At 33.0% G+C, this 17161-nt stretch overlaps 3 protein-coding genes across 5 annotated transcripts; 2 read left to right on the top strand and 1 right to left on the bottom strand.

Moving 5' to 3' along the window:
• The first annotated feature begins 434 nt into the window (after positions 1–434).
• Positions 435–3121, top strand: LOC117211947. Of its 3 annotated transcripts, none has more exons than XM_033456311.1 (5): positions 435–842; positions 1239–1500; positions 1572–1779; positions 2048–2177; positions 2979–3121. In XM_033456311.1, the coding sequence occupies exons 1-5, from the start codon at positions 518–520 to the stop codon at positions 2987–2989; spliced, it is 936 nt and encodes a 311-aa protein (XP_033312202.1). In that variant the 5' UTR covers positions 435–517; the 3' UTR covers positions 2990–3121. The 3 variants fall into 3 exon arrangements, with proteins under 3 accessions (XP_033312202.1, XP_033312203.1, XP_033312201.1); XM_033456310.1 differs by lacking the exon at positions 2979–3121 and adding an exon at positions 2377–2592 and having other exon boundaries at positions 436–842; XM_033456312.1 differs by lacking the exons at positions 2048–2177; positions 2979–3121 and adding an exon at positions 2377–2592.
• Positions 2939–4620, bottom strand: LOC117211948 (transmembrane protein 41B). Its single transcript, XM_033456313.1, has 4 exons — positions 4486–4620; positions 3845–3956; positions 3656–3784; positions 2939–3465 (listed from the first exon to the last, which is right to left on the bottom strand). The coding sequence occupies exons 1-4, from the start codon at positions 4517–4519 to the stop codon at positions 2958–2960; spliced, it is 783 nt and encodes a 260-aa protein (XP_033312204.1). The 5' UTR covers positions 4520–4620; the 3' UTR covers positions 2939–2957.
• Positions 4621–5550: 930 nt separating this feature from the next.
• Positions 5551–16378, top strand: LOC117211909 (tumor necrosis factor receptor superfamily member wengen). Its single transcript, XM_033456229.1, has 5 exons — positions 5551–5870; positions 8514–8933; positions 9468–9651; positions 14649–14777; positions 15783–16378. Exons 2-5 carry the CDS (start codon positions 8517–8519, stop codon positions 15938–15940), a joined length of 888 nt encoding a protein of 295 aa, XP_033312120.1. The 5' UTR covers positions 5551–5870; positions 8514–8516; the 3' UTR covers positions 15941–16378.
• The last annotated feature ends 783 nt before the right edge of the window (positions 16379–17161 follow it).

Raw genomic sequence — 17161 nt, forward strand, 5'->3', positions numbered from 1 at the left:
ATGATCGGGCGGAAACAGTTGGAAAAGCGTGGAGATGCGTGAAAACGGGCGCAAAAATTTTAGATCGAAACAAGATACTTCTTTGACGTAAGACACAAAATTGCATATTATGTCAGGTAAATAGTCAATGTATAATGTATTTAATCAAATAGTTAATATATGTATTTAGTCAATGGCCATATCACAGACGAGTATTTAAGATAGACTTTGCATCCTTATATATTATTTTCATTGTAGTATAATAAGTAGTTTAACAATTTCCTCATAGAGAGCGCAGCTGTGTTTAAATATAGATTTGCCGATCTAGTGTATATGTACTTCATTTTGTAATTTGTAATGAAATACGATGTATATATACATACTTTTAGTTGCTATGTGAATGTTTATTAAAATGTTGTAAATTACACGAGATATATATATATATATATATATATATATATATATATATGCCATTATATATTATCGATTCCAATAAATGTTAATTCTCATTTATCATTTTTATTTTGTTTCTTAAAAAATGGTTGATTTGGAGGTGTATAAAAAACAGTTGAAAAAGATTCGTCAATTTGCACGCGAAAATGATATTACGGAAAATGAAATCAATAAAGCTTTACAAAATTCCTTTCGTACTCTTGAGAAGAAAAAGAAGAAAGTTAATTTTCGTTTCTTTATGAAAAGTATGGTTACATTATTATTTATAATAATTATATGTTTTATATCCTTTGATAAAAAGTTCTTAGGTGTGATGCTACTGAGGAATTTACAGAATTCCATCTATCCAGGCTTAAAATTACTTAGAAAAATAGCTGTACCAATAATTCAACATTATCCCTCTTTATCTGGTATGTTAATATTACAATTTATGTTAAACATACTATATTTTATTAACAATTTCATTAGCGGCGGCTTGAAAATATTTATTTAAAATTTTTATTAAATTTTTTTATATTTTATTATCATTAGATCATTCATTATTGTTATAGAATTTAATAAAAAATTCTTTATAAAAATATGGAATTCTTTATAAAAATATATATATACAAAACATGTAAATTACAAAAAAAATGATATACAATAAATATATATTGGAGTATAAGACATCAGTAGTTATTTCTTAAATCTCACTTTATATAACATTAACAATAATTGATTTTAATAATAGTTTTTCATTAAAATTTCATATTGTTCTTACTTGATTTATTCAATTATGTATATGTTTTTATACTTTTGCCTTTTAGAATTATATGATGAATGGTGCATATTAGAAAATCCGTATTTTTATGTAAATGATATGGATTGTTGGCCCTGTAGTGTTGTACATTTTGTACCTGATTTAAGTAGCCATCATATATCTAGATCTTTTAATCTTGGCATTCCTTATACAAAAACAGAAAATTTATCTCAAGTTTATATGGAAGATATACAACAATTATTGTGGCAAAATCCAGGAGTATTTAAGAAAGATGCTATGAGAGTATTTTCTAACAATAAAACTTACAGGTATCATATATAAACAAAAATACTAAGGTGCCTTAAACAAAAGTTTGTAAATAAAAGCTTTAACATTTTAGAGATATTCAAGATATTATGGAAAAAAATATGGATTTAAATCGTTCCAAAAATTTAAATAATCATATTACATGGAGAATTAATAGCATGACAACAGGAAGAATTTTGAGAAAGTTATTTCCAAAACCTGTTGATACACCAAATTGGTGGGAACAAAGCACAGAAAGATTTATTATTTTTGATGAACCAAACTCTCCACCTTACTCTTTAGTAAGATGTTATTTTATTAAAAGCTTTTGGTTTGCATGAAATATTGCTTCATAAAGAACATCAATATAATAATAAAATTAATTATTGTGTAAATAGTAATATTCAAAATGTTTGTTGCAAGAAGCATTACAAAATAGCTGTAATATTTCAATATATGTCTGCTGTATTATTTTAATTGACAATAGATGTTAAAAATAATGTTATGTTGGAATTAAGCATATTGCTTGCAGAATAACTTCTTTAATAAATACTATTTCTAAAACTTTAGCCAAATCCTGAATGTAGTAATATAATGATAAGGTGTACAGCTGGTGCAAGATTGATAAAAATGATAGCAAGTCCAGAATGTAGTGCATCTTGCGAGTCCATCATAGTATTATTATCTGCTGGAAAAGCTTGTAAGTATCTTAATTTATAGTCAGTTAAAGAAGTTGATGAACATACGTTTTATTATTTAAACTATCTACTTTATTCTTGACAGTGTCTAACATTAACAGAAATGAGTGTCCATTAATTTAAATTAATGTTTTGAATATTACATATATCATAATTGATACATTAAACAAGATACTTTCAAAAATTATGTTTCTCTTTTAGTATGGTACAACTGGTGGTACTGGCGACCAGTCAGCCTTCCAGCTTTGAATTCAACTAGTATTACCATTAGTTATATGACTTCGTTCTGCTGAATTACTCTTTCAATTAAATTAATTTTATATAACTATGTTTCCACTACAAAAATTTTTCACTAGTATAATTGGTTTTATTGTTATCCCTTTCCCTTTAAACAATTTTCTAAATAACTGCTTTTGTGAAAAACATACAACTGATTTTACATAAAACAATACATTAATATTTACGAAATAACAATCTAAATTTGTGCTCATTTTGTAAAGTTGTAATTTATTAATAAATGCATGATATTACAGTATAAAAAATAGAAAAAATATCAACATATGGAATTGATACAAATTAAGTTACAATTAGAAAAAAAAAAGAAAAAGAAATCTAATTGTATTTAGAACTTTATATAACAGTGTAATAATATTAAAAAAAAATTTTGTTTATTGGAACTGAATTTTTTAAAAACAACTTAGTTTGCTTTAAGTTTTAAATATTAAAATAAAGCACATATTTCTTTAAATAAATAAATCTGTTCAAAATTTCTTCCCTAAAGTTTAATCATATTTTTGTTGTAGTTTTTGTTTAAATAAAACAGGTACTAATGATAATACAGCAAATATACATAATATTATAATGCTATTCCACGACCATGCGTCAGAAGATGAAGTTAAGTTTTGTAATGTCTGACCTGCTTGAATAGCAACAAAAGATGGTGGAGCAACTCCAAAAAATGTGCCTAAAGCAAATGGTACAAGAGGCACTCCAATTACAGGACTGGCTAAATTTATAAACCAATTTGGTAGTAATGGAGTTATTCGAAGAAATAGCATATAATTAAAGAGGTGGTCTTTGTGCTTCTTTACTGTTAACGTCCATTCCCTTGCTTTTTCTGGGAAATATTTAAAAAGTAATCTACGTCCCAAAAGTGAAGAAAGAAAGTAGCAAAGTGATGCTCCTATTGCGCTGCAACTGCATACTAATAACAAAGCTAAAGGAAAGGGGAAAAGGAAACCAGAAAGGATTGAAAGGAAAATAGAACCTGGAATAGCAAAAGTTTGTAAGCTAAATCTATGTTAAGGGTTATCCTATAAAATATACTTTTAAACACTTATATGTTAACATTTAAAAATAATTGAATATAACATTATATATGAAAAGTAGAATGTTACTTAGATAAATATGAAATAGCATATTTTTAATAGCATAGTTTATGAATTATTCTGAAATTAAAAGATTTAATATTGAAGGATACAAAACATATGTAATAAATAATCCAGCAAGCACTTGAAAATAATAAAGATCTTTATATCGTCCGAGAAGTTTACCCAAACTTTTAGCTTCTTCAATATGTAATGGCAATTTCATGTACTGTCGCTCATCTCTGTAATATAATAAATTAAAATATTTCTTTATATAAAAGTTTATTACAATTTTTTCTTACTCAGTAAGTTCTGGAAAACTAGTATAAGCATAAAATAATGCCGATAACGAAGCAATGAAAATCACACCAACTGTTAAGGTTGCTTGCTTTGTCGATGCCTCCTTAGAGGAATCTGAAAATGTATTTAAACTTTTATTAACACATCGTAAATCAAAATGTTTTGATCTCATTAATTTAAACATTTAAACGTTAAGAAAACTAGTAGTATTAATTTGAAAATTATATTGAATTTAAAGCGATAAGGTCACTTAAGGTCATATTTATATTAACAAAGACATTTATGAGTAAAATTTAATATAAAAGTGTCATGTACTAATAATTTAAAAATAATAAATAATAACTTCCATTTGTTTCATGAATGTATGAAATTCAATTTTAAGGTTAGAATTTTCTTAATTTTATTTTCACATTATTAAATATGGAATACTATATCAATAAAATATTAGGAAGAATTAGAAATATAAATAGCTCGAAGTTTTGATACTTATGTTAGAAAATTATTAACTAGATAAAATCTTATTGACATTCAATGTTTGAACTTCGGAATTGTTTTTAATAAATGTAACAAGTTAAAAGTTATTTCAAGGAAAATCAATATCCAGTTTAATGTTAAAACATCATATCTTAAAGCGTTATCCTACCGAGGCTTTGTTTTATTTTAGTTTCAGTTTTCATAACTAGACTATCACTGTTTTCTTAGAAGACAATCGCTCAGTAATTCAAGATGGCGCGAAAGTAAAAGACTATCTTTTTTTATAGCGAATTAGATAAATATTTTTTGTAAATAATTTAATGGTATCTAACAAATTTAATGTACTTATATACTTATAAACTAACCGAATATCGACTTTCTGATTAAAAAAATTAAACACGAATTAAAATCATGAACGTATGTATATAAATATTGTATAACTATTAACTTGATAAACTTGAATTGAGATTTTGTATGTATGTATTATTATTATCCGGTGCATGATATTTTCTACATTATATTCTTTACCTCTAAAATTTGAAATTAACATTTTTCTTTGACAAATTTAAAAAATTTCAAAAGTTCTTCGATATAAATATTAGAAAAAAACATGTATGCAAAACTTGTGTAATAACATATATATTAAAGGAATTCATTAAAATTTGATAAAGTTGTGTTACAATTTTTTCAATGAGATTGTATATATATGACATATTTCAATGATATATATATATATGTACCTTATATGTATATATATACGAAATGTCATTGATCCTAAGTTATATAGTTATAAGTTACAATATTTAATTTTGTTCATATATTTTATATATTTTATATTACATGTTACAAAGAAATGACATGTTAATTAAATTTGAATATATTTCACTTTACTTACTTTAACTTAATTACACATGTAATATATCTAATATACGTAATACATTTAATATATTTCGGATTTCATTATGTTCTTACTAATAAGTGATATAATAATTAGCGATGATCATACATTTCGAGTTAACGAAACATTATCTTTTTACTACAAAACTGTACTGTCAACGATAGGTAGCGACGTTTGAAGCCATCGCTACTTTTCTTTTTTTGTGTTTCACCGCGTGGCTCCCTCTGTCTTCTTTCATCTTCTTCCAGCTCTAAGTTTCTTTCCGTATCTCTTTCCTTTCAACATCTCTTTCTCATGAACGCGTTCTCTTTCTAAGGGAGGATCGTGGGCGGAAATTAGAATAACCAGTCTAGTCAGTTGTATTGTGGTCGGCGGGCGGTGCGCGTCTATTTCGTGGCAGTGGAGATTTTTTGAAATACCGCCTTTCTCTATTTGTATTCCAATATGCGAAAAAAGGATTTTTGTTAACTTTGATTCTAAGAAGGCTTAGGACTTGTAGAATTTAGTCTAAATAAATCAATCGTGATCTCGTTCGAATGGAAAGTTCAATGATATTTTGTGTATCCTGGATGTTTTGTCGGTTTCTCTCCCGGTGATCGATCTTGGATACATCGATTGGATTGCGTCATGACAGGCCTGCATTTATCGAAGGCAGCGTATGTATCATTATATAGACATACATTTCTTTATATAAATGAACTGTCAGTATGTATTTCTTTAAGTATTATTCTAATTTGATAAAATATGTTCACTTCTATTCATTTTTTGATTTGACTTATTACACTTTTCGTTGTAGGTACTATATTTATTTGTAAAATTTTAGTAGTATACTATTTGTTTGATGATAGTTGATCTAATATTTGGCATGACGAGCATATCTTATAGTAATTCATATATACTTATTAGTTTGTATTATGATGCACATAATTATCAAAGATAAATCTATCAACAAGTTACCTTAAATTGAATAAAGATTATACTTAAATTATTTCACATTTTTACGTATTGCGATTTTATATCAAGATGATAATTATAAAACAAATAAAACTAAAAAACATTGGAAGATCTAATTTAAAGTGCATTTACGATAAGATGTAAAATATAGCGAAATGGCTTAGTTGACTTTTATGCGCGTATTCAATGACACAGCGAATGTAGAGAATGTCAATGAGATTTATGAATGGTCGTATAATATATGTTAATAGCAGTTATTACGATACTAATACTAAAGAATTGATATAGATATTGATTGGTTGAATCAAATTTTATTTTATATCGGAAGACAGTGCAAAATTATTAAATTATATAAATTTATTTATAAGTTCATAAAATGCAAACAACAGTAAAATCTCTTAACGATAGTACAGTTCATAGCCTATTAATTAAATTATAGATATTTAATAAAATTATATCGTGTTCAGAAATTATTTTCGAGGTAAACGTAATATATATGTTACATTTAATATTGATAAAGTGAATTCTATATTATAGGCGATTCAAATTATGATTACTTAATATTGAATAATTTAAGTAGTTAACTATGAATTTATTGTTAGGGTTATCCATTATAAATCTTTACGTTAGCCCTTAACTTTTGTCAAAGAACTTGACCAAAGTATCGAGATCTACGGTGTATAGGCGTTTTGTGTTGCCGTGATTCTAGTACGCGAACTGCGTATGTTTGCCACGCAATCGAGAAGTACGATTGGTAGAAGCGCGCGCATCAAATTTTAAATAGCCCGGGAGAAACCTTCGCCTCGGATAGAACGTTACGCTTTCTATTTGAGCGACACAATTTTCTATTTCTAATCGTTTCATTCATCCGATGATCGATTGAATCGAACCTTAATTGTAATTCGAAATCTACTACTACTATACCTTTTATTTAATTTTGTTTACTTTGAAATACTGAACATTTACGAATTAATTAATGTGTAGATTGTTGACGTTGGAGGACAATCCGTACGAACTAATCTTATTAAAATGTACAGTTGTTGCGAAACACGTGTTACTGATTACAGTATATTTGTCGTTAACGATTAGTCATGATACATATGCATGTATATGTATATACTAATATAAAGAAAAATCGCAGCAAAATCACAACCAAATCGCGGTCAATTGATTCATGTCAAAACTATTCTAATGCGCGTGCGTACGCATACTCATGACTGTACCCCGCTCGGGATACAACTACGGATGTAATTACATCGCAAACGAGCCGGAAGTGGAAACGGTCTGGCCGGTTTTGCCGGTTAAATGGCCACTTTACACGCTCGATTGTTTCAACGAGTTGTTTAAAAAATACATTTTTGTCCTCGCCAATGTTTTATCTTTTGTTTCACTTTTCTTCTACATATATAGAGTCGATAAAATTAATATAAATTGGAATTATTTATATGATTACGATAGTTATATACGTGTAATCGTTATAACTATTGCATCAATATTATAATCAATATTTTGTTTTCATATCTCTTGATGCAAAAAGTATCTTCTTAATAAATATTTATCAATTGAAATGAAAATTTTCAAAGAATTATTATAACATTAAAATAGAATTAAAATTATAAAGGAAGTAGCTTAATAGTCATTTTTAGAGAATTAAATACTGCATCCAGAACGGTGTATAAAAAACAATGTATAGTTCCATTTAAGAAACCAAAGGTCACCTTGAGATCTCGAGAACCCCTCCACCTGGACAAGTCTGGTGGTGGTCATAAGACGTCCCCCTTGAAACAGAACAAGTTTTATTTGAAACGTTCCTTCGAATATCCGAATATCGTACAGTTTAGGGGATATTTGCGTGGACCGATTAAAACGAGCCTGTATATTACTTCTTTCACTGCCATTTAAATTCAAATACACGATAATTATTTGCTAGGTTTTTATCAATTATCGTATTCATTGCTATTTGCTATTTACTGTTACTCCCTCGCTTAAGGGTGGCCTTTTTTAAGCTTACAATTCAATTTCTAGGATTACAGATTTATACATTTAAGGCAACTTCGTATACGTAGATTACGTTTCATGTGTATCTCACTCGTTTCTACTGGAAATTGGCTGTGATGAAATTCTAACGAGATGGAAAACACTTAGACACTGAGTACCTCGTTGAGAGATTTTACAACCGATAAAAATTAGAAATGCACGTTAACCGAGGACTTTGCAATTATTTATCGTTGTTTTGTACAACGAACATTTTCATTGCTTGCATACAAATTTTCCTTAATATCGTTATCATTGCTCTAGTGATCAAGAAATTGGTTGAAAGGTAACAAGCGTGGAAACTGTTTTAGGTGATGCCTCGGGAGCCTAATCGGGCATATCTGTTGGCCGTGTTGCTGCTATTGGTCGGTCTCCGCAAGGCTGGCTGCTCGACATCCGCTCCCCGATATCCGGTCTGTAAACCGGGTTTCGAATTTTGGTCGGTCGAGCGTGCCACCTGTTGGCCTTGCACCAGATGCGCTCCTGAATTCACTTTGAGTCCCTGCGCCATTTACAAGGATGCTATTTGCGGACCGCTCTCCGCTCTCGAGCTCGACTGGTCTTTCCTCTCGACCAGGAAACGACCGGAAACCGGCCAAAGGAGCCTCGAAGCGGTTACCTCGAAGATGTTATGGAGGTTCCCCGACTTGGACCAGCAACAGATTAGGCAAGAGTCGAAGGATTTTGCAGACAATTCGCAGCAAGATATCCAATCGAAAACGAAGAACCAGGTATAAGGTCTACAGTATTAAGTTGGTTATCAGAATTCCATCTATCCATTTCCCATCCATGTCCAGTTATCCACTTAGCTGAATTCATCACGTTGAAAGACAAGTGATTTACTAGTGACAGGGTGTGTCGCAACGCGTGACATCCATTTCAGCAGTGGGCACGAGAAACAATAAAGAAAGTCCATATGAACACGAGTCCGATTTGATTTTGTTTCAAAGTTATGGTCATTTAATTTTGCGTTTCAACAATTTGCGACAGTTTGCCTTCGTAGAAGACCCTTGAAATGGCTAGCCTCGGTCTGTACGCAAGCTTGCTGTCGTCCTATCAAAGTTTCGTGGTCTTTCAAAAATTCCAGGGGTATAATCGAATAATACAGAGTAATAAATTTGAGACAAGATCAGATAGGATGTATGTTCATTGTTTTTATGCCTTCTGTCCATTCCTGAAATGGCTCCCACATGTTGTGATACACTCTGTGTATCTGGAGCTTGTTCATTAACGAATGGAACGTTAATTCTACAACGAAATTCTAGGTATTGAACGAGTCTCCTTATCCAAGGAGCGCAGCTACTTCCAAGGAGAGAATCCTGTGGGATTGGCAAACGGTCGCGCTGATCCTTGCAGTGTGCGCCTGTATTCTCTTTTTTCTGGTCGCAGGATGCTCGGCTTTGGTCTACGCGAGACAGTGGCGTCGGATGAAGAAAAACTTCGAGCCTGGTAAGAATTCAATTTGTTATTAGTGATTACTGGACTGCGGATTTTCCTGCGTTTATGGGAAATTTCGAGATGCGAAGATGCATCGAATGCACACAATTTACGAAAATATATAGAATATTCAAAGCAACATACTCGTTACAATGTAACGGACGAATCAAAATCTCTGCTTAGCTTTTCTTTCCTACTTATTATTAATTATGTTCATCTATTGTTGCTTACGCATAGAAACGAAGCCTTATGAAATGATTGCACAGTAGGAAAACTGAGTTCCCCGTCAAGGGCGCTGTCGGAAGAAGAGATCTTTCGCAATTTAAAAGTTGCTAAACGAATCACTCTGAATTCCTATGAGAAATATATATCGCGTGGTGTCCACGCGAATGCCAGCCGAACCCTGTCACTGTATTTTATGGGTGTAACGAAGCAGAAAATGTTGTATAAACGTAGGCTAAACAAAGCTTTATCGAAAAGTTGTAATAAAAGCATGAAGTATGGAGGGAATGGACTTGTGGTTTCGGTGCTATAAGACAAGAATAGATTTACAATCAACATAATCATTAGCTATTAATAGTCATGGTCAATGTTCTTGTTGATATGAAGATCTAGTCAGTATTCCTGTTGGTATTTTGTATTTTTATCGTAACTTTCTAATAAAGCTGTGAACGACCTATACTTATATAATTATACCTGGAAATATTACCTGCCGTGTGTAGTACGCTACTACCGAGTGTACACTATTGAGTGTACCAAGCATTAGTAGTAGGTAATATTTCGCGTTCTGGTATTTTGTTACATTCGATTCCGAAGGATTGTTATATGTTTCCTTGGAGGGGGATAAGAAGTCCTTTAAAATGCAAGACAGATTTTCTTCATTAGAGGGCCGCTCACGACCTCTGCTCACCTTGGCTCGATCTATCACGCCCGGATATGACGTCCCGGTATCCGATGCTTCTCATTTCTTTCGTGATGCTCCGTTCCGCGTTCTCTTTGTACTCATTTACCAACTTATGTCATCAATGATTATACATATCACTCGCGAGATACGTGCCTTTAATTGGGTACATTTGGTTTCATCGAATCGAAGCCAGTGTGAGGATTGGCTTTAATCGCAACAAGCCTGATACCTACATTTACGTATCGTTTTTATCAATCAGCATGGCGTGCCAATATTTAGAAAAATCTCTCATTCAACGATATTAGATCTTCGAAAGAATTATTTAATATACGTACAAGGTTTTAATCGATTTTTAATCGATCCACGCAAATATCTCCTAAACTGTACATTATTTGGAAAAATGTTCCAAACAAAGCTTGTTCTGTTTCAAGGAAAACGTCTTATGACAATCACCAGGTTTGTCGAGGTGGCGACGTATTCCGGATTTCGAGATAAACGTTCGCGACTTTTTTGAGAATTAAGCTTCCCTTATAATAAATAGGTTTACAAATATTGCGCATAAATAACTTATTTAACCACGTTACGGATATCAAACGTTGCTTCGATGCGAATTATACTAATTCCATACTACATTTATTTGCAACTATAAGAATTAATATGGAACTATAAAATCGAAGGTTTTTCATTTGTTCGGTGATGTAGCAGCTGATTGTTCGCGTCATTGAGCAGCACGAAGGCGGGAAAGGCAGTCGGAAGGCTGTTCAGATTTTTCGAAACGTTGAAATAACACCGCGTACGAAATCGCGTGACCCAGCTGCTTTAAATTCCTTACGGTTCGTCCAGTACTGTAAAGCTGTAAACGGGCAATGTTCGCAAATCGCCGTTACGATGTTCACAAACGAGAGGTTGCACGCGTATTCAAGATCGATCGCAGCTCATCGACTGTACTCATATTTTTTGAGATCGTCGAAATTCACTTCCGAATAAGGTTCGATACCTTAAAATTCCTGGAAATCTTGCAAGTCTGAAAAGTCTCGAAAGTCTTGCAATCCCCCTAAATTTTGCAAATCGTGGTCGCGCAAGTGCATTTCCGATCTTTTGAACTTTCAAGGATTTCCAATAAATTCCAAGACTTTTATGACTTCCACAACTTCCAAGACTTTTAGAAATTTGATGGCATCGAATACGATTCGAAGTGTTTCAAAGTACTTGACAATCCATCACTGGACGTACATCCTCGCTCAAAAATATCCGGATGTTAGCTTATTTTGTGACAAGACGTATTTTAATTGTAAAACTATGGTTAAATCGTACTTGAATCGATTTGATTCTTCGTAATCGCTATAGCCACTTATAACATATAGGTGTTGTATTAAATATTATGCCATACTCTTATATTACTTAAATATCAAATATACATACAGCGAATATTGGAGAATATGTAATTATAATTAAAATATATCATTTCAATATCTTCTAATGTGTGATTTAGATTTATATTCTGATGATTCCGTAAAGAAAAAGTAGCAAATGTTGCTTGCAATTACCAATTCGGCATTAATTTGTACACTTTGTACAAAATTCGTAAAATTCACACGCTGTTGCTGCAAAGTAATCCTGGTGTCCGTATACTTATGAGCAGTGTACGTGTACGTGTACAGAGAAGAGAGAAATTCGAATGGTGTTATGATCTACAATCTACGATGAACGTTTGTACGATGTTACTACCCGCATTTGCATAACGAGCGTTACGCAGAACTCATCAACGCCGGAACCCTCTCTTGTCCCCTCTATTCTTCCCGATATCCCCTTTTCCCCTTTTCCTCTTCCCCATCTTGCTGCCACCCACGCTTCCCGAGGAAGCGTACTATCTAGCGATAGAATCGATCCGTTCGATCCCTTCAATCTTTTTACGAACGTTATTGACCAAGCGCAGGTATCCTTGTAATTGCACGTACGTCGATCTATCTGCGATTTAGTTGCAATTGTTTAGTACAAAGTCGAAGAGTGCTCGTAGAGAACATCGCAAAGAGCTCGTTCAGACACGGCCGATATAGCAAGCAAGTAGCAAACAATATAGTGTCTTGCCCTGTGTGAACGCTAAAATTTATTCAAGTAGTTTAGCAAAATGGTCATTCGAGTTGACGAAAATTTGTCTATTGTCTTCCGGCAAAGTAGACTGCAGCTGTAGCAGTTGAAATGTACATCTTTTTAAAACCAAGATGTTTGACGATTGCGTAGGCAAAGAATTATTTTCGTTTCTTTCTTATTTTCTCCTAGCTGTTTCCAAACCTGAACGAAGCGGGTAATAAGCGTCCCGATTCTAGCGCAAATCTCACAAGCTACTAACGATGTTCGCTAAAGAAACAGAAAGAAGGAAGCACCTGACGTACACTTAATCCCATCACTAGTGGACATTTGTGGAAAACCTTTGAATCGTCACACGAGTCGGTATGAATGAACCACTACTCTTTGACTTCGATGCCGGTACGACGCTGTTAATTCTACGGTCAGACGCATAATGTTTCGTGTAATCTACTGTATCGTTGTAACAATCGTAGTATTATTTTACCGAGAAGTGACCGGGGAAGTGGCAATCTGTTCGTGTAAATGGAGGTTTACAAGAATAAAAGTTAAAAATATAAATCATAAGATATAAGATTATCGATAATAAAAAAAAAAAAAAAGTGGTATTCGACGGAGAATCATTGAAACGAGGCTTTCGCGTTGAATCTCAGCCGAACGAATTCGCAAGGATATCGCTGGCTAATGTAATTGTGCTTGACATGTTCCTCAATTGGAATCAGAAGGTATTGTCGGCATTCTCACTAACGGATTGGTAATACAAGCGAATGGTCGTGCATTCGGTACCGTTTCATTGCTGGTTCTGCCTACTAAAGGGGACTGAGGATAGCCCGCCTCTTTCGTTAGAATCCATTACCTGATCCCCCTAACAATGTTCCTTAATCGTAACAAATTAACGATAATTCTCCAACACGGACCTTCGCAAAGCGATTTGCATTGCTGCACAAGTATAAAAGTAATTCTCGCATTCACGCAGTATAATTACAGCGACGATTCTTACAATTTCACTTTCTTATTTCTTAATAATTAATAATTAATTTCAATGATTTTCATAGGAACGCTTTTAAAAGTAGCGCATCCATTTATACGAGTCTTTCAATCCCATTTCATATCATTGCTACGTGTAAAAAGCGACTCACAATTTCAAGATTGCCTCTTACGATCTTAATGCTTAGTCCAAGCTGGAAAAATTATTTAAATTCCCCTGAATCGTCTCTGTCGTTTGTTAATTACGAATCGATGGTGTAACAAAGTGCGTTAAATTTCAAAAGGTAGAATTTGAGAAAATACCTGTTAGAAAAAGCATGCCAGGTGAGGCATTCATTTTTCTAACTGAATAGTTCTTCGACCTGTGACTAGTCGGGCTTTTCTTCATGGGGAGAGAAACATGACTTCAGACCGGAGCGAGACTATCGTTAGATTCATCCCATGGGGCCTTGAGAAAGCAGAACTGCATTCCATAGTCGTTCAACTCGCATTCCATCCTTGGGCAGGCGATACGATCGTTTCAACTTGCACCACTAGATTATCAATGAACAATAACTTAAATGATCGGTGTCCTAAATTACTGGATTTCGTAAACGTCGAATTTTGTAGCAACGATAGTAAATTAAAAATTGTTAAACTACAACATCGACGTTGACTTGAACCTCTTCATTCTCATCGCGTAAAAATCATAAATAGAATAAATAATGTGGTATTTAATTTATAAAAATAATTAATTTATACGACTGTACTTTATATTTACTTTGCTGTTCTTAGTATAATTGAAAGTTCGTTTATTCATAAGGAAAATAATTATGGTTTGAAAATTATAGCAGAAAGTTGGGAATTAACAATAACTATAAATAAATTACTCGATGGCAATGCAAAATGGACACGATTAGATTTTTACGCGTTTACGAGAATGCGCTAAAATTTGCCAAATTGTACAGATTACGTAGAAATATAAAATATACAAAGACTAAACTAAATTTGTTGTTGAAGCTCGTGTAGAGTAAAGACTGTTCGATATTTTCAGTGGGTCTAGAAGAGATCTCGGCTCGATTAAATTTAATGGTCAAGGCGGAACTAGCCGAACTGGTTGCCGGCGCACCAATGAACCCTGGTGATCCCGAAACAAGGTGCCAGTATCTCGAGAAACTCTTAGGTAAGTAAATTCTTTGAATCGGCTTGTTCGGGTTTAAACTGTATTTTCATCTTTAAAAATCCTCTTCGTTTCTTTATGTACCTAAAAATGCTATATGATTGAAAAGTAAGAAGAAAATATATATGCTTTTCGCGTGACATTGTGCTGTATTCTATAGGGTGTATTATAACAAACGGGACTCGCTTCAAGACAGGAGTGGACAGAAGGCACAAAAGTAACGAAAAAGATTCATACGAACGTGTGTTCTATCCGATCTCGTGTTAAACGTGTAGTCATTTCGATAATCCAGTTTCAATATGTCCAGAAACAATTTATCGTTTCTTCTGGAAAACATACGTTCTCAATCTGAGAACCTCAACCTCGCTAGTGAGCGATAGAATACGTTCATGAAAATGTTCAATGGAAATATATTGTAGTACAGAGATAGCTCGACTTACGTTCTTTCCTATTTGTCGTCTTTATTGACAATGCCATCGGTATTTATTAAAACAGTCAGATTAGTATGTCCAAGTGCTCAGGCTTTCCAAGTCTGTGAACAATTCTTATGTGTAATGCGATTCATACATTTATTTAAGTTGTAGTTTTGTGGTTGTCTAATTTTATAATATACATTAATTAATCAATTAACAAGAATCTGCCTCTACCATTTACATATATCGCTCATTTGCTGCAACAACGACGTAACTAAAAAATCACAATTATAAGGAAAACGAGTTTGAATGCTCCGAACTGTTACAGTTTCGTGATGATGCAATCATCGCGAGCGACACAATTGTCGCCGTGCGGCGAACTTTTGAACTTCGTTTGTACGTCTCTAACGGTAAAAAGTACATGGAACAAGTATTTCTACTGTACCGATAGCTCGAAGCCTACAAATTTCATTTGCAGTTACGTCGTTGCTGCAGCAAATTACCGATGTGCTAAGCACATTGTACAGGCTGTGTCATTTTAATCGAGCCAACTAATAACTCGAACAATATAGGTAATACATCTTTCTTTTTGCAGATCGAAAAAGGGAGACTCCTGTGGTGTCCGATTGGCCGGAAGTCAGCGGGAACGTTTACATAGAAGACGGAGATCCTTCGAAGAAATTGCAAATCGCTAGAATTCATCGAAATATCGAGACGATGTTAAATCAGAAGAAGAGTTTCAGCGATTCATAGAAACGCAAGTGGAATATGCGTGAAAGAAACCGCTTTCGAAGAAAGTCGAGTTAAAATTTTAATCGAGGACTATTTTATATTTATATTCGTATTTACGACTCGTTATTCAACGCGGTAGTTGAAATAAGGAAATTACGCCGAAAGGTACAAAATCACATTCGACGATTGTACACGAGCAATTTGTATTATTTTTTTAATAATTTAATAATTATATCTTTATATATATTTTGTTATTTAAGTAGATACACGAGTAAGGAGATGGAAGAAATCGTTGCTCGAAGTCTCGAAGCTCGAACGTGATCGAGCGACGACCGACTTGCCCCGTTCAATTATTTATTTCTTCTTAGTAGCTTTAAAAGCCGCCATCTCTGTATGATAACTATGCGATGTATGTATTGAAAAACAAAATAAAATGGCATAAACGTTTTCGCTATAATATTTTATGTTTAAAAGGCGTGTGTACAATTTTCTGACTGACTATAGATCATTTTTCGTAATATTCATATTCCATCATCCTGTAACGAGGAATTGGGCAGAAAACGAGAGATACGGATTCTGTGAAACACGATATGAGAGCCTGGATCACGTAACGAGGAGGTGCGAGAATGTAGAGGAGTTGGAAAAGATCTAAGAAGAATACTTGAAGATTTTGGTAAAGGATACACATGTACGAAGGGTTTTAAACGCAGAGCTGACAATATGTCGATAATGGTCGCATGGAAAAATGGCGTACAAAAAAAAGTAAGTATCTAGGTGGCGTATGGTGTTCACGGATGACAAGGACGAGGTAAAGTTAGAATAAAATTGGTATAGTAGAATTGGTAGTTGTTTAAGTCGCTAAATTTAATTTGCCTTAAAATTACAGATACGATTTATATTAAAATAATTAGCATTACCACGCGCAATCTATAAGGATCGCATTTTCAATGTTTCAGAAAAATATTCCCTAGAAAAAGACAGTTTTTTTCTCTTCTCACTCACGCGTACTCACATTCGTTAGATCATCTTTTCTCGTCGTTCTCACCGTTCAAATTAAAGCTCGAACGATTTCTTCAGCTTTGGACTAATGATACCGAAAATACTTTTTTCGTTCTGTTCTTTCTCCTTCTTCGTTTTCCATTTACAACTACCATGCCTGTACCGTTCTACATTGAGAAATAGTGCGCTGTATGTGACGTATGGGAATTTTTCTCAAACCAATTTTTACTTATTATCGTCGAA

The sequence above is a fragment of the Bombus bifarius genome, unplaced genomic scaffold, assembly GCF_011952205.1.
Source record: "Bombus bifarius isolate JDL3187 unplaced genomic scaffold, Bbif_JDL3187 scf7180000008265, whole genome shotgun sequence".
In the NCBI taxonomy this organism is placed as follows: domain Eukaryota; kingdom Metazoa; phylum Arthropoda; class Insecta; order Hymenoptera; family Apidae; genus Bombus; species Bombus bifarius.

What these genes read in the sequence shown, in the direction of transcription:
- LOC117211947 (XM_033456310.1), top strand. Translation starts at nt 518, where the DNA reads ATGGTTGATTTGGAGGTGTATAAAAAACAGTTGAAAAAGATTCGTCAA. An exon ending in ACATTATCCCTCTTTATCTG is followed by an intron (nt 843 to 1,238) that starts GTATGTTAATAT and finishes TTTGCCTTTTAG; the next exon opens with AATTATATGATGAATGGTGC. An exon ending in ATTATCTGCTGGAAAAGCTT is followed by an intron (nt 2,178 to 2,376) that starts GTAAGTATCTTA and finishes TTTCTCTTTTAG; the next exon opens with TATGGTACAACTGGTGGTAC.
- LOC117211948 (XM_033456313.1), bottom strand. Translation starts at nt 4,519, where the DNA reads ATGAAAACTGAAACTAAAATAAAACAAAGCCTCG. An exon ending in AGTTTTCCAGAACTTACTGA is followed by an intron (nt 3,785 to 3,844) that starts GTAAGAAAAAAT and finishes ATTATATTACAG; the next exon opens with AGATGAGCGACAGTACATGA. An exon ending in TTATTTATTACATATGTTTT is followed by an intron (nt 3,466 to 3,655) that starts GTATCCTTCAAT and finishes ACATAGATTTAG; the next exon opens with CTTACAAACTTTTGCTATTC.
- LOC117211909 (XM_033456229.1), top strand. Translation starts at nt 8,517, where the DNA reads ATGCCTCGGGAGCCTAATCGGGCATATCTGTTGGCCGTGTTGCTGCTA. An exon ending in AATCGAAAACGAAGAACCAG is followed by an intron (nt 8,934 to 9,467) that starts GTATAAGGTCTA and finishes ACGAAATTCTAG; the next exon opens with GTATTGAACGAGTCTCCTTA. An exon ending in GTATCTCGAGAAACTCTTAG is followed by an intron (nt 14,778 to 15,782) that starts GTAAGTAAATTC and finishes TTCTTTTTGCAG; the next exon opens with ATCGAAAAAGGGAGACTCCT.